Raw genomic sequence first — 23,394 nt, 5'->3', positions numbered from 1 at the left:
TGATCTATGGTTAAGCACCTGGAGGGGCCTATCAGGAAGAATTAACCAGGCTGTGAAGGGAATCTTCCCACAGCGGCCTGATGGTCTGTCAGGGCTCATCTACTTGTCTGGCGAACGCCAAACATGATTTCACATTCAGGGTAGCCGTTACCTTAATCACGCCATTGGTTCTGGCAGGTTCCGACCACTGCAGAAGCAAGGCCCGCCCGTTCTCCTTCTGCTGTACTGTGAAGTTGCTCAGTCCACTTGGGGAAGATTCTAGGGTGTGAACCAGAGTCCAGGGGCTTGAAACTTCTCCTGCCTGGTTTGTGGCCACAACACCCACGTGATATGGTTTGAAGGGTTCCAACCCAAACAGCTGGGCTTGATGGCTTGTTCCCTGTAAGAAAAGGAACAGGTTAGTTTCCTCTTAGAAATTGCTGCCAATTGCTGGACGGTCAATAATCAAGTACCCCAGCAACACAGCACAAAAACACAGAGGAGTTTTGAATTATTAAGAAAACAATATGGTTTTTTCTTGTTCTTAACACGCTAAATAGATTACCTAATGTTGTGTGATTTCAGACACACACATAGTGTGGGTCAGATAGGATCCTGGCCTCTTCAGAGTTTGCAACCCAATGAATGCGATATATAAAAACAACAACAACAACAAGATCTACGATGTCTCAGGTCGGGGCTGCATTTGGCTCATGATGGAAATCAGCGGCACCAAGCTGTGTGGTACACAGTAGGGTAATCTTAAGGGTTTAGAGATCTAACCTGAACAACCCTAATTCTCTCTTATTAAACCCCAACACTATTTGTTTATACCTAAGACCCTCCCCATCTCCCCAGTCTCCCTCTCTCAATTCTCTTGGTGTATGTCTACATCTTACAAAAGCTATAAAACAAACACAAGAAAACAGCAAGCCGACTGAACTATGAACGCGCAAACAGCCTGAGAGCAGTCTACCATTAACGTAAATGTGAAAATATTCTCCTTTGTTAAAAACACCATAACTAAAACTAGGCAGTTGACGAAAAGTAATGGTCAGCTAGGCTTTGAGTATTTGGTCTTTGTTAATTTAAAAGGAAAGAAAAAGAGGAATAGCACAATTGCTTTTTCTCTGCCTGGAGAGCAGCATTTCATGTATTTTGCATAATTAAACTGGAGCTAAGAATCCTAATGTTTTGAAAGAGCCCAGAGTGTTCCTTCCACATCTGGGCTGGATGGAAATGTCTGTTCACCAATAGGAATTACGTCTGCAAGTGTGCCAGGAATGTGCGTATCAATAAACACACACAACCACACACTTTGTGTTGTGTACCACACCCACTGGATGTCAATAATCAAGAGGAAGGTGTGTTTTTTTTTTAAACTGGTTTAATAGGATATTTATCCTTAATGTTGTGAGATCAGCTTTGATTTGTTCAGTGTGACAGTCTTCCACTGTCCTCTTGCCTTGTTGGGCACAGGAGGAGGAATGGAAGATGAAGAGGTGGAAGTTATTTCTGCGAGTAGGTACCCAAAAGCATCAGAGTTATGTGAGTGGAATTTCTACTTAACTCAAGGGCACCCAAAAATCATTATAAATAAAATCTAAAACAACGCGGCAAAATCAAACAACCATTTTCCAAAAAATTTGGTTAGACAAAACCAAAACCCACTGTGGAAATAATTTTTGACACCATTTCCTCACATTCTTGGTTGTAAGTTTTATGTCTCTCTAAGTTCACGTTTCTTGTTTCTTGTTATCATTCGTATTCTCTAAGTTCATGTTTCTTATTACAAACAGAGAAAATATAATTTCCTTTACTTATCCAAAAACTTGTAAAGTCAATTTTCCTGTTTCAATAAGTCCCATTACGATATTACATGCTAACCTCTTGAAATCTTTTAATATTTAAACATTTGCGAAGCGACCAGACTCTGAAACAAATTTTACAGAAATACTAATTTCTCTTTTTTAAAATATTAAAAGTTGGATCATAAATATTTAAAACTTATTTCTCCACAACATTGGATTGGTCTTTTAGATAAACAGAGCACAGAACTAGAATGACCATAATGAATATTAAAGCTGAAGATGCTACAAGCCCCGATTACAAACATTCTTTTCTGATAAATGATTCCTTTTCTGCGGAAATAGGGCAAACACGGGCAAGATTAATAATGCAAAAAAGAACAATTCTTTGTTCAGAGTGTTCAGGAATAGATGCCAAGAAAGCATCAGCTCCAAAGCAAATAGTAATCACCTCTAACAGATTATATATAAAAAAGGTAGGCTGTTGGGGGACATTTAGAGATAGCTTTTGTCATAAGAAACATGAAAAGCATGTGGGCTATAAAGCAAAAACATATGTATATTGTCAATAGCAGCACCTGCTCCTTTACAGTTTATTTCAGAGCTGAGGATTCCGTTCCGCCCCTAGATGGCAATACTATCAAACACTTTTGGTAACGTGAGTACTTAATGATTAACCACCGACGTTCAGTCATCCAACACACGCCAGGCAACCATTTAAAAAGGAACAAAATATGATTTCATTATAGATTCTTTTAGTAAACATGTATCACCAGATCTTTGAGTGCAGAAGTCTTCAAAATGCCCTGGCTTCAAAACCTCCACCATCAAAAATGTGGAAATAGGACCCTCAGACCTGATGCTGAAGTTCATGCACGCCTGGCCCAGAAATGTTCAGAGGTATATTCCCACAGAAAGTGATTACTACAGTTGTTTTGCTTAATTTTGTCTATAGTTTTTTTTTGGGGGGGGGTAATTATGTTTACAAATAAATTAATTAATAAAATAAATAAATTCATTAAAAATAAATAAGTTTACTTTTAATGGCAGTACTGGGGAGTTGAACCCAGGACTTTGTGCATGCTAAGCACACACTCTACCACTGAGCTATACCTTCCTCCTATATCTTCTTTAAAAAATAAAAATAATCACATATCATAAACATAAAGGAAATGTGAAGGAGGATTTTTAAATCATAAATTTATAATGACAACAAGTTCCTATATTATGTTAATTTATTTCTGAAGAGCTACAACACACAGAAACACACACACACGCCTTAAATAAGCCTCAGTGATAGACATACTTTTTGTCAATATTTAGTAAAGTCCATATGAAAAAAGCAAAGAAAACTTCAAAATGGCAGGACTATCCTTGCCAATTTATTCTTTGACATTTTAGGAAATAATCGATATTATTCTTCCCTGAGTGGATTTCCAACACCAGAGTTCATGATTTTAGAATCCTACTATAAAATCCGGGCACAGGTCACCCTGTGGCTTGGGGTGTGTCTTGTTTATTCATTCAGGGACTTGTTCTTTGCCTCCAGTTTGGCATATTGGCTTGAGCACTGTTGATCTTAAAGGTACTGGATCCCATTCCTTCCTTTGGAGACGTAGCATTCTGCCCCACTGACTGGGAAAAGCCCACCTTGAAAACCACGTTCCTTCCTTTCACTCCTCTGCTGCCCCGTTCTTCCTTCCCCTGGGGAGACGATCTTAATTCCATCCTCTTCCCTCTTGACGTTTCATTGTCATTATTCTGCTTTTACTTTCTATTTCCATCTTATTGTGTCTTTTGAGATATAATTTTTGGTTATCCCTGACCTCTGGGCTACCAACTTGTACTTGCGTTTCTTTCGTCTTTGTCCCATCCATGTCCACATACTATTCCTCTATTTTCTATTTAGAAGGACACTAACTACTTACATTAGGCAGCAGATGAAAAGGATGACTCAGTAAAGGAGAACAGGAGTAATTTGTTCTCCGCAACCTCGTATTTCCAATGAGACTGAAGCTTTTTGTTTTTAAACTCATGTGCATGAGCGTCAGAGTAGGGACACAAATCAGTGAGTCCTTTAACGAGACATAAAGGCGAGACTCTCTGGAACACTCTGCCAGTTGAGGTCCTGCTGGCGATATGAACTACATTTTAACCTCTCAACTCTGCTCCTGGGGGCACATGAAACTACTTGGAGTCTTCAGCAGTTTGACAATTTTACACCATCTTCTCTGATTATTTTTGACGACTTGAAGTGCCCCAAAGGTGGCCATGGGGTTTATGTAGGTTGAAAATGATCAAAAATTATCATTGATCTGTAGCTGTCAATAAAAGGCAGCGTGGGGGGATTCCCTGCACAAATGTTTAAACTGCATAAAGCAACCTAGCTTAGTCATCTCTGAGTCTATTGATCTGATGGTCCAGCAGTTTCCAGAGCTCTCCCTCTGCTTTAAGGTGCATTTTCACGGAGCCCATTTACCTTGGCCCTTAGGACTCCTCTTATCCTGCTGCCGGTAATGAACCAAACAGGGATGTCTGGGCACTGCTGTGTTCACTGCCAGAGGCTTGTGTGTGCTCATTACATTTGGGAAAGGGCTGGTCCCCCTGGTCACCATCAACATCATTCCCAGCCCAAGGGGTTCCTCCTGGCCGTACTCCCTTCACCTGGGCTCCTCATTTTACAATGGGTGACTTTTGGCTTATAAATCCCAACTCAGTTGCAGGGTTCCTTTGCCTCCTTAGCTCTCAGGAATGTCAAGACCCAGAGCATACATCATGTTGGAAGTTGGCTTTCTTTTGTACAGAGAGCTTCAGAGAAATCTAGATTTAAATACATTAACTGACGCCTTCTTTCATTGAACCACCTGGATGCTGCTTCTCATTTTTACCATAAGTTAAAGTTTATCTTGTCATAATGGTAAAATAAAGGAATGGTCATTGACAAGCTTCTGGCTTCGATTACAACCGTAACTCTAGAAGTAGGAGAAGTTCTCATTTAGCATCACCTGAAATTCACGGCTTTGGGTAGAGCACATCCAGCCAGTTGGATGACCTTTATACATTGTGATGAATAAAAAAATCAGCACAAAATGTTTGTCTAGATTTCTGAAAGGCAGATGACTTGGGGCATTAAGTTTTCCTCCCACAAATATCTACATTCAGAGAAGAACAATACGTGGGAAGGGGGAGGTATTTTTCCCCTCTTTGAAGTACATCATTCATTTCATAATGGGGGGGGGCGGTCAATGCAAAAAGAAGATTCACAGATGTTTTCTTTATAGACAGATGGGCCCTATCAATTTAATCTACAAAGCAAAAGCTAGGGTTCTCACAAAATAAATGATGGCACCTCGGTTACCATAAAAACATTGGGGAAGAAAAGAATGGATTTGAAATGGCTCATTTTTCAAAGGAGAAGGGGAAAAAATTAAATTTGTGATAATTAAATTTTAAAGTGGCAAATCAGTCACACTAAATATTAAAAAGCAGTACTTCTGATCTATCAAAATTAAAATGTGCCCACGCTGTGACCCAGCAATTTCACTCTGGCAATCTATTTTATGGTAATACTAGTAAAACTGCACTAAAATATATGTAACAGAATTTCACTTACTCCAGCCAGTCACATTTATTCAATCCTTGATTAAACACATATCTATTGAAGGCTTCCTGTGTGCTCGGCATCCTCCTAAGAGGACACAGCAGAAAGCACGGGAGACCAGGGCGGTACCCTCCTGAGTCTCACATTATAATGAGGAGAAATGGACAATATACAAGCAAAATGGAGAGAGAGAGGAAGAGAATTAGAAAATTAGAAATTGTGACAAATTATGGTAGAGGGTGATGAACTAGCATTTGGGTTTAGGTGACGGGGAAGAGTGAGAGTCTTGGTTTAAGAAGAATGGGTGAAGATCCTTGAGGAAGTTCCATTTCAGCAAGAATGCAGAAGGCTTGTGAAGAACTAGGGGAGAAACTTTCAGGCAGAAGGAAGGACTGGGTTGGAAATACACATCTGAGAGTCATTGTACATCTCTCCCGGCCAGTCTCAGATCCAACGGCCATCCCAGCCTCTCCACTTTGAGGTCTAATACATCTCAAACTTAGTAAGTCTCGATGTGATCTCTTGATTTTCCCTTCTGTGTAGTCTGTACTATGTAAAATTGGTTAAAGAGGAATTACAGCTAATAACCCCCTTTTTGTGGCAGTGAGTTCTGCCCTTGTAAATAATCCCCTTCCCCTGGAGTGCAGGTAGGACCCATAACTCACTTCTACCCAATGGCCAAGTTATGAGAAGTCACTCACGTGAATATAGGAGACACTGTCTTAGCTGCATGACAGTGAAATTCTCCTGTTGGGCTTGAGGAAGGAAGCTGCCATGTTATGAGAAGGTCTGTGCAAGAGCCCTGGGGCATGGAATGGTGAGCGATTTCTAAGACCCAAGGGCCAGCAGCCAGTGAGAAGCCGGAGCTCCCAGTCCTACAGCCACGAGGAAATGAATTCTGCCAACAATGTGAAAGAGCTTGGAAGTCAACACTTCCTTAGTCAAGCCTTGAGATGAGAATGTTGCCCAGGGGACACCCTGACTGTAGCCTTGTGAACAAAAGACCCAACAAAGCCATGCCTCTGACCCACAGGCATTGTGCAAAAACAAATATGTGTTATTTTAAGCCATTAAGTTTGCAGCAATGTGTTATGCAGCAGTAGGAAACTAATACACCTTCCTGTGTGGTTCTGGGTTAAAGCTGGTGAGGTATTTCTTTGTTTTTTTAAATTTAAATTTTTTTATTTTTGTAGGGGAGGTAATCAGGTTTATTTTATTTTTAACGGAGGTACTGGGGATTGAACCCAGGACCTCATGCATGGTAGGCATGCACTCTACCACTGAGCTGTACCCTCCCCACTGGTGAGAGATTTGGAGGATGAAAGTAAAGCAGCAGCCATTCCTCCTTGAAGTTCATGGAGGTTACACGTGGAGATAAATAGGCACAGATGTGTAAGTGGGTTTCCATTTGTCCTCATTCTCCTCTGCTCCACAGCTGGCTCTGCCTTCCACTTGCTAACCCTTTGACCAACAGTGGCCCCAGGTCTGTGAGCTGAAGTTTGGTGCTGTCCTCACAGAGGTGGCAGCTATGCAGAGGCACAGTGTCCCATAGACCCTCCACGAGCTGCCTTCTGGCCGTTCCACTTGGGTGGCCAGTTGCGCCTGGCTTCTTAAGACTGGCTGGTGGCCATTCCTTGACCAATCCTCTCACTCCTCTCTCTGAGTCTTCACTTTCCAAGCTCTTCCCACAGTTGTGTAAGATCTAGTTCCATAAGAAATCTCCAAACTCATAGGGTTCAGTTTCCCCAAGTGAAAGGTGTCTGGTGCACCCACCAAAGCCACTTCACCTGCCATCTTCCCTTCTCCCCAGTTGATGACAACTCCATCCTTTCAGTTGCTAAGGCCACAAACTTTGAATTCCTCCTCTTTTCCCTTCACACCTACATCTAATCATTAGGAAATCAGATTGGATTTATTTAACCTCAAAATACATCCAGAATCCTCGAGTTTTCACCACCTCCACTCCTGCCATCCTGACCCAAGCCATTCTCTTCCATTTCTACCAGTGCCACGGTTTAATTGGTCTCTCTATTGTTAGCCATCAAGTCCCACTATTCATACAGCATCCAGAGTGATTTTCTGAAACACAAGTTAGATTATCTGCCTTCTCTGCTCAAAACCTTGTAGTAGCTCCTGTGTCCTTCAGAGTAAAAACTCAGTCTTCCTGTCCATCCTCTCAGTGCCTCTGACATCATCAATGATCTTTATCCCCAACGCAAGCTGCACTGTACCACACTGGTCTTGTTGCTCTTATTCAAACACATCAAACAAGCTCCTGCCTTGAGGGCCCTGGACTAGCTGCTTCCTCTGCCCACAACCCACTTGACTCCCACATCTGCACGGTAACTTCAGCTCTTCCTGTAGGAAGTTACAACCTACCCGCCCTCTTCCTCCTCCTCCATTATGGAACCCCTTTACCTTGCTCTGCCTATATTTCTTGTCCAAAGCACTCAATGCTCATTTCCAACAAATCATATAATCTATTTATTTATTATGATTATTTTTTCATTTATCTTTCTTTATAAGGATGTGAGTCCCACTGAGAGCAGGAACCTGTATCTGTTTCAGTCTCTTCTCCATACTGACTGTCTCTAATTGTGCCTAGTATAAACACTCAAAAAATATTTGTGCTATCAGTGAATACAGAGGAATTAAAAATGAAGGTGTGGGGTGAAGAAGAGAGTGTAGGGTGTGGCTGAGATGAGTCTAAGAAGAGGAAGAGAGTGCAGGTGGAGGAGAGGGCCCAGGACCAAACTCAGTGAAAGAAGCAGGATGAGGATGAGAAGCCCAATTTGCAGGGACGAGTCAGTAACGACGCTAAGAAAAGACCAGCAAAGTCGGAAGCAAACCAGGAGACTGCGGTCTCACGGAAACCAAAAGAAGAGGAGATCATGTAAAGCAGGCGTGGTCACAGTGTCAAATGATGCTGAAATGGGAAACAAGACACACACAGAGAGGTCTTTGGATCTGGTAGCAGGCGGCCTTCATATCAGCCTTTCAGGGGAACAGCAGGGGTGGGACTCCAACCGGAGCGGGAGGAATGGAGAGCCGGTTGTGTGGAGGCAGAAACAGGGAATAGCAACTTGAGTCTTCCGAGGAGTCTGGCTGTGAAGGAGGACAGAGGAATAGGATGGTAGCTGTAGGGGCCTGTGGGATCACATTTCAAAAATAAGGGAGATACTAGAGCGCATTTGTATTTTGATGGGGATTCTCCAACAACGAGGGAGGGACTGATGATGCAGCTGAGGTGTACTACTTCTAAAAATCAGGACTTCCTTTTCCCTTTGCATGTGGAAACCAGGTTAGCCAAAATTCTCAGTGCAGCAAAGTGATCCGGGTAGGCTCAGGCATCAGCCAATGAATGTGGAGTTGGCTGTAGCCTCCACAACAAAGTGATGTTCATACTAAAAGCTACCGTCACTGTGAGCTTAGCTCTCTTCAGACATAAATTTTAGAATAATAAAGTTTCATTAAAAATGAAGTTATTGATAAACTGTAAGTCCTGTAACAGGAACAGGGTAATAAAAACACTTTTTAAAATAATTTTAATTAAACCATTACTTCCATGTGAAGAGGATACAATGAAAAGTTCCCTGCCCAGTGGCAACGACAGTTAACAGTTTACCATTTTCTTCTGTGTCCTTCCTAAAGGAGGATCATTATTTTTGAGCAAAGTTTTTACTTTTATTAGTGGCAGACCCAGCACTGAGTACTTTACACGCATTATCTCATTTCATCTTCACAACAAAGCTCTGAGGGTGGTAACAGTACAGATAAGGAAACTGAGGCTTAGATAAGCAATGAGCCCAGATTCCAGGCCTAGTAAGTGGCAGGGTTACACTTTTCTTCCTGTACTACACTGAGCTCAAATGTTCCTGTCACCTGCATCAGAGGTTCTCACGTTCTGGCCTCAGGACCCCTGTTTCTTAAAAATAATAGAGGATCCCCAAAAGCTTTTGCATCTGTGCTTTATATCTATCAATAGTTGCCATATTAAAAATGAAAGCTGAGAAAATATTAAAGAAGAATAAAGAAACACATTCACATAGCCAGCAGAATGACAACATCACCACACCTCATGTAGCTTCTGGAAAACTCCACTGTACACTTGTGAGAGGGATGAGAGGAAAAAAGACACATAATGTCTTCATATTAATATGAAAGTATTTTTGACCTAGCAGACCCCTGAAAAAGTTTCTGGGACTCCAAGGGGTTCACGAGCTTCCCTGTGAGTACCACTTAACTACATTATACCTCGTTTTAATTGACAGTTCCAATTAAAGATTAATCAAAGATTTGTTTGAACTATTATGCAGTGAAGAAAGGAGTCTTAAATTTCCAACTTTTGATAGACACACTCATAATACTTGTGATTAAATATGAAATATCCATGTATACATAAGTCCTATTAGTAAAACTTTAAATTAGGGTTAAAGAGTCAAAAAAATTATGACTGGAACTCTATTCCAATGGCCTCATTTTGCAGTTGAAGCTAAAGACCAGATGGTCTCAATTACCTGTACTCGATCCTACAATCCATCAACACTAGATTTGCAGCTGACAGTGAGATTCCCAACTCACAGACACGCACACTTTTTAATCAAAATAAAAATTATTGCTTGAAACGAGGTGTCCCAAATTTCTTTGTCATAACCATTGCTACCTGGGAGAGAGAATGAGTTTGAATTTGTTCATAGATCTACTTCCTTTATTAATGGTCTTCTACTGTATTAATCTGTCTGTTCACTTGTCTGTCCTTACCATGAAGTGAACGTTTACATCAGGATTATTTCTTAAACTTACTTTACATTGGTTTCCTCATAGGTAAAAAGGGAATAGTTATCACTACCTTTTTCAGTTTGTAAGTTTTAGTGTGTTAATCCTTAGAATAGTTCCTGATACAAAGTAGGCATTTAACAAGTGCTAGATGTTACTATTATTATCTTAAGCATCTATGAGATGCTCCTACGCATAAGATATTCAATAAACATTTCTGAAGTTACGAATGAATAAAGGGTTGGACTCTAAAGTAATGAATAACACAAGATATTTTCAGTGCATAATACTCTGGCTTATGTGGAGAATATATGGAGAATGATATTTTTAAAAAAAGGCATAGCATCTTATGAAAATAAGTACATCTTTCAAGTTAATACTTAAATTATTAGCTGTAAACACTAGCCTTGTAAATGTTTACTGTGAAGACCTAGCAGATATTGGATAAATGTGCACTGAATAATTGAGGAAATTCTTTCTCGTTATTGATGTCAACTATTTGGTCTTTAGAAATTTATTTGCATACATATGAAATTGAATCATACAATAATGAGTATGATTTTTCACTTTTACCAGTAGGGTGTGCAATATGAGACAGTTTTTGTGTTCTCTCATTTTTGAGAACACCTGACTTTGGGGGTGGGCTGAAAAAGATAATGCCTTTCTCCAATGAAGAATAAACCCTACTATTATGTAATATGAGACATTTGCAAAGGGAGGTTGGTGCTACTTAGCTCAAAATAACATTTTCCAGAGGGTCTTGGGTATTAGGATGGCAGATAACTCATTCAGTCCTCATGGATTAGTTTATCCTCGAAAATAGGAAAATGCGAAAAATGTTGTGATAGTAGATGTAAAAGTATACAGAAAGTAGGCAATTTCAGAAAAATGGAAGAAATTAAACAAATGCACTTAAATATATTAATCAGCTTTAAAACAAAATCAAGCCCTGAATCATCCCCTTACTCCAAAAAAGCCCAGGACCAGAGAGTTTTACCAGTGAAGTTTCCTATTATTACTTTTAACTAAATCTGTAACAGATACTTGATATTATGTACAAAGGGTTCCAGAAAATAGATAAAATGGACCAGATAACAAAACTTGTTACATGTTGATAATAACAAAATTGGATAAGCACATAACAAGAAAAATGTGATTTTATAGACCAAAATCACCTGTGATTAGATGAAAAAGTCATATTAGCTAACAGTATTCAATAGAATATTTAAAAGAGATATCATCTCGCTCCTGGGCATGTATGCAGAAGGAACCCTACTTCAAAAAGACACCTGCACCCCAATGTTCATAGCAGCACTATTTACAATAGTCAGCCTAAATGTCCATTAACAGATGACTGGATAAAGAAGATATGGTATATTTATACAATGGAATACTATTCAGCCATAAAAATGACAACATAACACCATTTGCAGCAGCATGGATGTCCCTGGAGGATGTCATTCTAAGTGAAGCAAGCCAGAAAGAGAAAGAAAATTACCATATGAGATCGCTTATATGTGGAATCTAAAAAAAAAAAAAAAATACAAAACAGAAACAGACTCACAGACATAGTATACAAACTTGTGGTTGCCAAGGGGGAGGGGAGTGGGAAGGGACAGATTGGGAGTTCAAAATTTGTAGATGACTATAACTCAAGAAAAAAAAGTTAAAAAAAATTTAAAAAAGAAAAGAGATGTCATGACTAAGTAGGATGTAGCCCTTAGAAAAGTTGATTTACATATGACCTTCTCTTAACAGAATTAACAAAATTCAACACCTGTTCATGGTTCATGATAAAAGCTCTCAGCCAGGTAAAAATCGAAGAAATTACCCTTAATCTGACAAAGAATATTTATTAAAACCATATGATATATTATATTTAAAGTTAAAGCACTAGAAATCTTCATTAATATAATAATCAAGTAAGACAGGATGCCCTCTATTAATTATTGTACTGATAAACCTAGACAATGCTCCACCAATTTTTATTTTTTAAAGAGGTATGCAGCAGAGACACTAGGGCTCACCAAACGTCCATTCTCCAGCTCTCCTGCACCTAAATGAGGTTATACGACTAATTCTTGTCAAAAGGATGTGTTGAGATGGGCTGTTAGCCACGTTCAGTCCTGGACCTTTAAAACATCTTCTAGAATCCTTCAGCATGCTCTTTCCCTGTCATGGTCCAGCATTAATATAAGATGGAGAAGGGCCACCAAACCCACTATTGCCTTCCTCACCTTTACTGTGGGAAGCACTGATATTTGGAGTTTTACTTGTTACCACAGCATATCCTATCCTATTCTGACTAATACAAGGTATATGTGTTTAGAAGGATGAGAAATCTGGTTATTGACTACTTAAAAAATCCAAAGCATCTAAAAATAAATTATCATAGCATTCACAATATTAGGCTCAAACCCAGAATTCAATCACATTTTCCAGTAAGAAATATGACAGCCAGATTCTTAAACTTACACTCTATAGTTACAGGAAAGGTAGGAACTGATGCAGTCTAAATTCTAGTCAAGAGCATTTAATTACACGGAACAGAAACTCATTTTGACTGGTTTAAGGAGAAAGAGAGAAAGTGAAACAATAGAACCCAGCACATGAAATACCACTTCAGCTCTTTGAAATTGGAAAACTGTCAGAACTTAGAGTTTCTCTTTCTTTCTCTGGGGTGGCATGATATTTCTCTCTCCTCTTTCCCTTAACTTGCTTTAGTTCTTTACTCAGTGTCCAACATGGCTACCCATTCCCATTCTAAAGACTATTACAGCTTTAGCACTTGGGACCATCTGACCCCTGACTCTGAGCATCTTCAGAGAGGGTCTGAGTGGTTGTTAGCTTGGCAATGGATTTGTTGGCCATGGGTCATCTGTTGCTGGGGACAGGTAGGGTCGGATAGCACAGACCTATGTCCCCAGGCCTTGTTATCAGCATAAATCACAAGAGGAGGCAAGTCTCAGTGAAAGGATGTGTAATCACCCTCAAATGAACACTCCCTATAAAGGCCCGACCTTTGATATTAGATATCAGCTCTCTATGGCTGTCCCTGGAAAGACCTTTCCACTTGTCCTGGCTGGTTACTGATCTGATTAGCATCCTGTCTCTTAGATTTGAAGGAGTCCTGAAGCCTATTCTTCAAATGAATGTTGCAGAATCGGCTAATTTATTGTTGAAATCTGAGTGTCAGAGATCCTTCAAAGTCTTTTGAGCTGCTCTATTTTTTGTCATCTCATTTCTGCTTTTACATGAAGGCCCATGGAGGCAACCTAAATGTCCATCAACAGATGAATGGATAAAGCAGATGTAGTGTATATATATATAGTCTGTCTGTATGTCTGTCTGTCTATCTATCTACGTATCTACATACACGTATACCATGGAATACTACTCAGCCATAAAAAAGAATGAAATAATACCATTTGCAGGAACATGGATGGACCAAAAGATTATCATACTAAGTGAAGTAAGCCAGAAAGAGAAAGACAAATATCACATGATATCACTTACATGTGGAAAACATAGGTGGACACAAATGAACTTATTTATAAAAGAAACACTCATAGATATAGAAAACAAGCTTATGGTTACCAGAAGGGAAAGAGGGTGGGAAGGGATAAATACGGAGTTCGAGATTTTCAGATAGTAACCACCATATATAAAATGAACAAGTTCATACTGTATAGCACAGGGAACTATATTCAATATCTTGAAGTATCCTATAATGAAAAAGAATATGAAAAGGAATATATACTTGTGTAACTGAAACATTATGCTGTACACCAGAAATTAACACAGCATTATAAATCAACTCTATTTCCGTAAGAAAACCCCACAAAGTTAATGCCACCTCCATTTGGGAAAGTTTCTTGACTCCCCAGCCAACGACTTGCTCCTCCTCTCCGTTTTTTACATGGCTCGGGGCATTTCTTCATTGCATTATAGTGATCTATTTATCTACCTTCTCTCCCCATGAGACCTTGAATTCTTACAGGACAGGGGCTGGGGATACAAAATATGTTTGACATCATACGGGTGCATAATAGATTTCTGCCAAATGAATATATTATCTTTTATTTAAATTTATTTTTATTAAATATTAATTTAATATTTTATTAAGAACTTTATCTTAGTGGCAATATGCTAACTACTTAAAAATATTCGTCATGGAGTATACCTCATTGCTGTGAATCGCTGGACTCAAAGGAATCCAAGACACGCTGTTATTTTATGTAACCCTCAGAAAGAAGAAAAGTGCTTCCAATTGAATGAAGATACAATGCTTTTCTATTACTTAGAATTTTTCTTTTATATCTGTGGAAAGACACCTTTAGACCTGCATTGGCACAGGTTTTTGTTTTCGTTTTAAATTGTATATTAAGCTGCTATTTCTGTGCCTGTCTGTGCAAACAGTATCTTTTCATTTTAATGCCAAATCATAGTGTAATCTTTTTGAAGACATTTTAAGTGGCAATTAAACTCAACGCGTGTAGCACTGACAGCGTCTGTAACTCAACTGAAGTGGCAGGAGTGTGAACGGCATCGATCAAGTTTGTGCAGGCACAGGAAATGACAAGTTTTGTAACAACTGCCGCCTATAGCGATGGTAAGACTGTGAGATGCACGTGATGTCAGGGATGGAGCAATGTGAAATAAGGTTCCACAGAAATCAATGAGATTTCTGTTCTGTTTTACGAGTTATCTTTCCTGAATAGAAGCACGTACCCTGTGGTCACAAGGCAGTGCATGCCTTCTGGTCCATTTACTTTAGCAAAGCAAACTGACTTGTTCTTGGTGACAACGACAGGACTAGGAAGCTAAAGCTGGTCTAGTTAAAGGGCAGCTGAAATACGCTGCCACTCTGGCTATAGTGGGACTAGCAATGGCACAGAGTGAAAGCCAGACTAGGAACTCAAGATGATGTTGGGAGGACGGTCACAAGTGGAAGACGTTAGGACTTGGGCTGTGCACACAAAACAGTGCGGAAAGACACATCTGACCACTCCATTCAGTGCTGCTGCTACTTTCAAAGCTACCCTTAGCAGGGTTGTGGGGGTATAGCTCAGTGGTAGAGTGCATGCCTAGCATGCATGAGGTGCTGGGTTCGATTCCCAGTACCTCCATCAAAAATAAATAAATAAGTAAATCTAATTTACTATCTACCCCCGCCCCGGCCAAAAAGCTATTCTTAGCATATGTTCTAGATGTTTTTCATCCTTTTCCTAAGAGTTTCTCAAAGGGCTAAAACAGTCAGTGCTTGCTACATGGCAGACACTTTCCAAGTGCCTTATGTATATTAAACTGTTTAATCCTTAAAGTAACCTCATGAGATAAATACTGTTATTGTGCTCAGTTTTTAGATAAGGACATGGATGTAAAGACAGGTGAAGCAAATTGTCCATGGTGATGTAATTACAAGGTGTAGAACCAGGATTTGAGTGGAGACACTCTGACTATAGCTCACAACCTTGAAGGCATGCTGGGTACTGGGTACTGCATCAAATTCCTCTCAGTACCCTAGTAGCACCGCCAGACTTTGGAAGGTGGAAGCCTGCCTGTGCTGCTTCTCAATACAGGCTCTCACTTCTTCCTTCCAGGGAAGGAGGAAAGGCTTCCTTTGCTCTCTGACCTAAGCCAGTTTACTGTGCTGCTTTCTGGGGAGTCAGGCTGAACGATGACCTCAAGGAGAAACAAGGGGACTAGAAGGATTGCTCCAAATAACCACCACTCCAATAGCTCACCTGCAAGTCAGGAAAAGCAGACATTATAAGACTAAATTTTCATAACGCTTCAGGCTAAGAGAAAAGATACTGCAAAAGTAGACCATCTTCCACATCTCACTTGTACCAGGCTCCAAAGGGGTTAACTGTTAACGACAAGCAGAGCCCAGGTGGTTTAGGTAGATGTTGGCGGCACGTGTTAGCAGTTGTGGCATGATTTTGTCATTCCTTTGAAAACATTTCAATATAATAGGATTTAAAATTTCCCCTTTTCTTTGGATTTTTCGGTTAATATTGGAATTAAATTAAAGCATTAAGTCAACCAGCTTAGTGCAAAGCAAATTATGTCAGGTTCAGCACTGAGGGCTTCGTCATGGAATAGCTATTGACTCAAGCTTATTAACTTGTAAATCCTCTAGTTTCAGATTATGATCTATTGATTATCTGCTTTTATTTGCGCTTTAAATGAATAAACAAAAAGAAATGATCATGGTTAGTCATTACACCTTAAGAGAAAATGTACTTAAGCTAAGCCTACTTAATTAAAAATAAAAACAACTTTCATTTGTTCTGAAAGCTGGAAGTTGTGGTTCTTATTTTTGTTTGGGCAAATCAAAGATTGTTTTTAATTTTGCGTAATCATTTTTATTATACTTTTGGACAAAACAGAAAAAAAAAGTTTCCCACTGAGGATAGAAAGTGTGCTATGAATTTGGCATTTTGAATGCATTATTAAAATTATTCTACAATCTATTATTTTGCTTGGCTTGTCTGAGCAAATACCAAAAACGATCTCTTTAGTGCAGGAAGAAATTCTCTGAGAAGCCCTGTGACTTATGTCTGGGAAATGAGGCAAACTCTGAGAGTTGAGGAGCTTTAATAAAAAAGCAGTCAACTTTTGGAAGACTGTGGAGTCCAAGTTTTGCTCTGTCACTCAAACAAGATGGATGCTGGGCAAATTATCTACTTTTTCTGAGCCTTAGTTTCTAACAGTTAATATATTTTTCATGGACTTTTGTGAGGATTAAACCAGATGTCCTCTCTGCAAGGACCTGGTACATAACTGGCACTCAATAAAAGTGCTCTGAATTAAATCTTTGCTAATACAAGCAGTGAAGGAAACGGGGGTCTGCTGATTTCAAAGGGCACATGTTTATTGACTTATTTATAATTGAAATATATTTGGTTTATTTATAAATACAATTTAATGCTTTGTTTAAAGCGCTCAGCAAAGAAAAATGCTGAGATTGGTTTATGGTCTGAGGGTCAAATCCACAGTCAAATATTCACCTAGCATCTAGTTTTTTGTAGCATGTTGCTGGACACAAAGGGGAGTGGAAAAGAAATAGAAAGCATGAGAATCCTAGGTTTCAGGAACTTCAGCCCATTAGGGATGCTAGACTCACATTTGCGAAACCATTGCAGAAACACTTGACAACCAGCACTAACAGTACCCATGCCTGAAGTCCCACGGGCTTAAGTTAAATAGTCACAAAACACTCCACAGAAAGGATGGACTTTGAGTATCAACCTAGGAGAAAATGCACTAGATATATGTGGTGTAAGAGGAGCACTGTATCTTTCAACGCTGGACTTAGCAAAATTAAAACACATTTAAAACTCACAGAGTCATAGTCAGACGGGAACTTAACAGTTAGCAACTTGACCTTTACGACTGATGCCGAAATCCCGGAAGACTAGGAGGGGAGGAATCCTTTTGAACACAATAAGGCTAAAGATCAACTTGTAAAAGTTTTATTTACTGTAACTCAGACTCTGGAATCAGCTAATTTAGAAGAGGAATGCTTCTGTAATGGTTTCATCGAACTGAAGTTAGAGAACTGTTGTCTTGTCATTTGGATTACCTTTTGCCACTAGGCAAGGAGGCAAAAAAAAAAAAAATAGAGTTTAGATCAGTGGCTGGGGTGATTGATGGAATAAAACAGAAATGCTGCTCTATTAATGGAGACTGGGAATCTCACACAAGAGCCTGGAAATCCCTCCCTGCCTCCGTCACTTTTTGCGACCACCTTGCCAGGCTCATAGAAGATTATGAAAGCGAGACCATCACGAACTCAGATCCTTCAGGAATGAGTCTGGTCGAGCTCGTCAGCCACATCACCCCAGTTCATTAGGGAGATGAGAAAGGGAAGCCCATAAATAGCATTACTGGCCTCGTGACCTACTCAAGAAATAAATTCTGTGGACTCCATTGTTTTTGTTTTTTGTTGTGTCATATATATAAGTATTTATTTTCTCCTTTTAGCCTGATACTGTATATATGATGTATTGGGGTGGTTACACTTATAATTTAACGTTTGGGCTTTATATTATTAAAACAAGATCAGGCAAAAAAAGAAAAAAAAAAAAACTAGAGAAAGATTCGGGACATTATCAAGAGCTCCCGAAAGAATTAAAAACCGTGGTGCAAGTAGAACACCTAAATTCATAACTAAATGAAGAGCCAGTAAATGTCCAGTTTGATATTTCTTCCTTATGAGGCAAGCTCTTTATCAGCCAAGTATGAGATATAAACACTGACAGTCCAATCATACTTGACCAGAAATTGACAAAAAAAATTTGTTATTATCAAGGAGGCCACATGGAAAATGGATTGACATCTTGTATCTAACAATGAATCTTTCAGTAAGTGTATACTGTGTCTTGAGGTACCAGCTAATGATGGTATTAGCTCATGATTAATCAAATATTCTATTGGTTTTATCTATATCTACTCCTTTTAAAATGTCTGTTTTCATAGTGTAAACAATATTTGCTCACCAATACATATTTTATAATCTGTAAATAAGTAAACATGTATATAATGGGAATATGTGCTCCCAAAATCTTATTTATAGGAGTGTATATTCTGAAAAGTTCAGAGACAACCAGACTATACTAACATTCTTCCTTCAGGAAAGGTATCATTAAGAAGGAAAACAGAGCAAAATCATTTTCCCCTCTGAAAAATAAAATGTGATCTGGTCACTAGCTTATCATGAGTAAAGCTCGAAAGTAAGAACAAGTAACTCGTCGAGATCCTTGCCTTGTAATGGACAAAGTCCTGTAACACTTTTTGGAAGATAAATGCTTAAAGATGATTTGTAAAAAAAAAAAAAATCTCATCCCCTGACTAATTTCCCAGTGGGAAGTGCTGACTATTATTGATAAAAAGGATACCGGTGGTCACTGCCCAGACGGCACTGTGAAGAATACAGCTGGAGACAAAAGCCCTATAAAATGTGCATGTCGCAAAGTCATCCAAAACCTCTATTATGGACTTGGGCTATTTTAACCAGTTACACTGTTACATTTATTTTATTAGTTCTTTTGACTATTTCTCAGGTTGAATGATTTGATTTAAATTCTCTGTTCAGCTTAAAGACTAGAGTGACGGAGACCAATGCAAATATAAGTGGCTTCGGCAAGGTGTGAAATATTTACACTGCCTCTCGCTCCCGTGTTACTCACAAGGTTGTAAATAATCAGTTACACTGCAAAGGTGCTGTGCTGGGAGGGAAGCAGGGAGCTCAGGGTACCCAGGGCACTCCCGTCCCAAGGAAGCAATGTTCAGTTATCATGGTGACTGTCATCTTAACAACTGTGCAAGTGCATCATTCACTGTGGGTGACTCGAAACAGATGAGGAGGAGCTGAAAAATGGAAGAATTTTCCTTGTCTCATGTCTTTCTGATAACCAGGCAGACTACAGAGCATGAAAGATGAGGCCTGCCCAATTCAAAGCAGAGCACATAGTCGCCATCTGGGCATTTTAAAAGTAGGACACATGAAATGCTCAGATGTATCCCCCAACAGGGTGCAATAATACAGCAGTAAAAAGAAAACTACAGTGAACCACAGCCACTTTCACACTTGCAATCATTCTAGCACAAGAAGAGGCAAGGATTTTCCAAAAAACCTTCCTAAGATGCTCAGGTGCACCTTAACTGCTCACACGTTTGAGAAAAGGGGAGGGGGGGGCGATTGGGGAGGTGGGGGAGGAGCTTCGCGGCTTAGCCATCGAATGTGGTATGTACCCACACCCAGCAGAGGACACTCTCCTCATGGAAAGAAAGGGGGACCGTTCTCCACGGAGAGCTCAGCTTGAGGGCTCGGAAATGAAAATACTCAGTCGACCACACACACTGAAAGAGTCAGAAACAGTCACTGCTGACAGAAATCCTGACTTTTACAATGACGTGTTTGGCTTTCAAAGATTCATGCAACCGCGTCTTCTAGATGCTGTCAGAGGTAGATCCTTAATTTTCTGAACTAGAATTACAAAGTCACTCAAAAGTTAGGAAACAAAGAGCATTACCACTCTGTCTTTTTGGATCTCTGAAAATGAGTTCAGGATTTCTTATTTCTGGAAACCTCCACCAGCTCCCATAGATCTGCAAGGCACAGAGTCCAGTAACACTGCACGGTAAGTCCCTACTGACTGCATTAGTTCAATTAAGAAAACTCTCAAATCTTCACTCTCTTCTAATTTATTCTTCTGATGTATGTTTTGCAGTAAGAGAGAGAGAGAACATTATTTATAGGAATAAATATCAGATATATAGAAGCACAGACTCTCTGGCCACAAAACGAAATTGCATAAGTTAATATGTTTACTACGTACACTTAAATGGAATTCTAATTATACAGATAGGTTGTTGTATAACCTGCTTAAGCTCATTCATCTTTGCAAAAATGAGTGTTCACAGCATCAAATAAACTCGTAGGCTCATCTGCTGACTTGTGAGCTGACGAACAGAGAGGCTCCAGAATGTAAATGTAAAAAGAGGCCCCAAACATCCTAATGAAACTAATCATTGGTGGGAAGAATATAAGACCACCTTTATGCCTTAGGAAGAAGAAACTCTGAGGAAATACAAATGAGAGGGTTAAAGAGAATTTATTTTAAGAAGAAAAGTTACCATTTAAATTTCCTTCTTTCCAACTGAAACTCCAGATACATTTTTCGAGGAAAATTCCTCCAGATTTTTTCTGGAATTTCCAAAGATTTTCTTGGGGCACGGGGCGTGAGGTGTCTCTTTTTATGTATCATTTTTTAATTCTACTCCTTGCTGAGGATTCTTATCAGCCAACCTCACCAATTTATCCTGCCTATTTTGTACTGAATAAATAGCACACACTGTTAATTGGCCACCTGGGGTTCAAAGAGTGGAAATACGGAGCTGGTGTCTGAACACTGTAACTCGCTGACAGGATACTGACCACACTTGATCTCACAAGATTTAAAACCAGGCTTCATTGGGCCAGTTGCCCCTCCCTCCCCTCATTCCATTTCTTGACCAGACGGTGAAGCTAATATAATTTTTTTAAGTGATTTATTTCTAACAGATGTGACCATCCGGCCGCAGGGACTTGGATGCACAATGCCCCTAACAACTTTCATTTCTGGATATAATAAGCATATATTCCACTAATAAATAATTATCACTCTGTTAAGGAAAGGATGCCAAGGCGTGAGGTACGATGACCAGGTACTTCTGAGCAGAAAGGATAAATAGGTGGGCTCTCCTGAGGCCCTTACCACGCTCAACCTAACCGTGTTAATTATGTATTTCTAGAACGTGGTAGGCCCCAAAGGAAGAACGTTAGTCGCAGTTTAATGTACAAAGTAATATTTAGGAAGCTAATTCTAGGTAGACATTAAGTTTCATATAAATCAGAAATGACACAAGATGAGAAAAGACGGCACAGGTCCCATGTTGTAGAGATAGCCTAGAAGACAATTCCAGAGCAGTGACTGGCTCTTCCTTCCCCCTCATTCTTTAAGCAGCTCTCGTGGCATCTCATGGGCAGGTCCAGGAGGTACGTCCTCACCCCCTTGGCTGTGATCAGTGTTTCAGCTCCGAATGCTGGTGAGGTGGCCCCAGGGAGTGCCACAAAGCACTGGTTTAGCTGATGAGGTCCAGGCTGTGACCCAGCACTGTCCAATGCTAAGTGAGGCATCGCCTGAACCTCGTGGCCTCTAGGTAACATTTTAAATGAGTTTAGTATCTCAAGTCAGCTTTGGAGTTTAGCATCTCAAGTCAGCCTCCTCTAATTTTCCCAACCAGTATCCTGTCTTTTTTTCCTTATTGAAGTATAGTCTACACGTTACATAAATCTACAATGTTGTGTTAGTTTCTGGTGTACAGCAAAGTGATTCATTTATACATATATATGGGTATATGTTCTTTTTTGTATTCTTTCTATTACGGTTTATTATAAGATATTGAATATAGTTTCCCTGTGCTATACAGTAGGACCTTGTTGTTTATCTGTTTTATATATAATAGTTTATATATGCTAATCCCAAACTTCTAATTTATCCTCCCCCCACCCCCTTTCTTTTTTGGTAACCATAAGTTTGTTTTCTATGTCTGTGAGTCTCTTTCTCTTTTATAAATAAGTTCATTTGTATCATATTTTAGATTCCACATATGAGTGATTATTATATGATATTTGTCTTTCTGTCTGGCTTAGTTGACTTAGAATGACGATCTCCAGGTCCATACATGTTGCTGCAAATGGCATTTTGTTCTTTTTTATGGCTAAGTGTGTATACACACACACACACACACACACACACATACACACACATATATACACACACATACACCACATCTTCTTTATCGAATCATCTGTTGATGGACATTTAGGTTGTTTCCATGTCTTGGCTATTATAAATAGTGCTGCCATGAACACTGGGGTGTATGTGTCTTTTTGCATCAGAGTTTCCCCCAGATATATGCCCAGGAGTGGGACTGCTGGGTCATATTAGCCTGCCTTTTCTTTCCCTACTACAGTCACCTGGACTGTTAGATTAACTCCTGTTACTGTGATTTGTTAAGTAGCACATGCTTTTGGGACAGAGATGTTAGGGAATAAAAGGGCAATAAGAAAAAGAGAGAAAACTTTTTCTTTTTTTCTTTTCTTTTCTTTAAAAAACTTCTGGGTGAGTGTCTCCAGACAGAACCCTCTTAATATGTGAGCACAGTGACATCTTCATGTACTGATTTTTCTCTCCATCAACCTATCTCAGGTCATAATAACCACCACTTACCAAGCTGTTTACTGTTTCTGCTGCTCCATGGGGTGCTGCCCCTCTGATGGAGGCATCGCCAGGTCTAACCTCCCCCAGGCACACGATGGAGGATGCTGAGGCAGTCTCTTCCCCATGCTTGCCTGGCACCCCAGAGCCAAGGCACCGATCCCCTCACTTGACAGTTTTGCTAGGCAACTGCTGGGAATATTTTGAATAAAACTATTTTAATGTCAGCCCAATAAATGGGGGCAGATTGGAAAAATATCCCCCTCTCTACCTCCTGAAGCAGAGACTTCCCATCGGAACTTTAAAAATCAGGCTTCTGTTTCTTTGCCTGAGTAAGGAAATGTGAGTTCCTCTTCTCTCCTGTTTGAATCCTACTCACTGTTTAAGGCATAGACCTCTTCCCAAAGTCTTCTTCGAACTTTTCAGTCCAAGTGATCCTTCCATTCTTTGAATTCTT

At 39.7% G+C, this 23,394-nt stretch overlaps 1 protein-coding gene and 2 non-coding genes across 3 annotated transcripts in view; 1 reads left to right on the top strand and 2 right to left on the bottom strand.

Annotated features, from left to right (window-relative positions):
• LOC105100345 (usherin) overlaps positions 1–23,394 on the bottom strand; it is a 370,866-nt gene that overhangs the window by 29,892 nt on the left and 317,580 nt on the right. Inside the window, exon 39 of the mRNA XM_064477011.1 lies at positions 152–379. Within this exon, the coding sequence (XP_064333081.1) occupies positions 152–379 (228 nt within the window). The remainder of the gene's footprint in view (positions 1–151; positions 380–23,394) is intronic.
• On the bottom strand, positions 6,612–6,684 carry TRNAG-ACC (transfer RNA glycine (anticodon ACC)). Its single transcript has one exon. It is a non-coding gene; the product is annotated as a tRNA-Gly (tRNA).
• TRNAA-AGC (transfer RNA alanine (anticodon AGC)) lies at positions 15,222–15,293 on the top strand. Its single transcript has one exon. It is a non-coding gene; the product is annotated as a tRNA-Ala (tRNA).

Source organism: Camelus dromedarius, chromosome 21, assembly GCF_036321535.1.
Source record: "Camelus dromedarius isolate mCamDro1 chromosome 21, mCamDro1.pat, whole genome shotgun sequence".
In the NCBI taxonomy this organism is placed as follows: domain Eukaryota; kingdom Metazoa; phylum Chordata; class Mammalia; order Artiodactyla; family Camelidae; genus Camelus; species Camelus dromedarius.
Note: the sequence above shows the minus strand (reverse complement) of the source record. Positions and strands in the feature narration are given on the sequence as shown.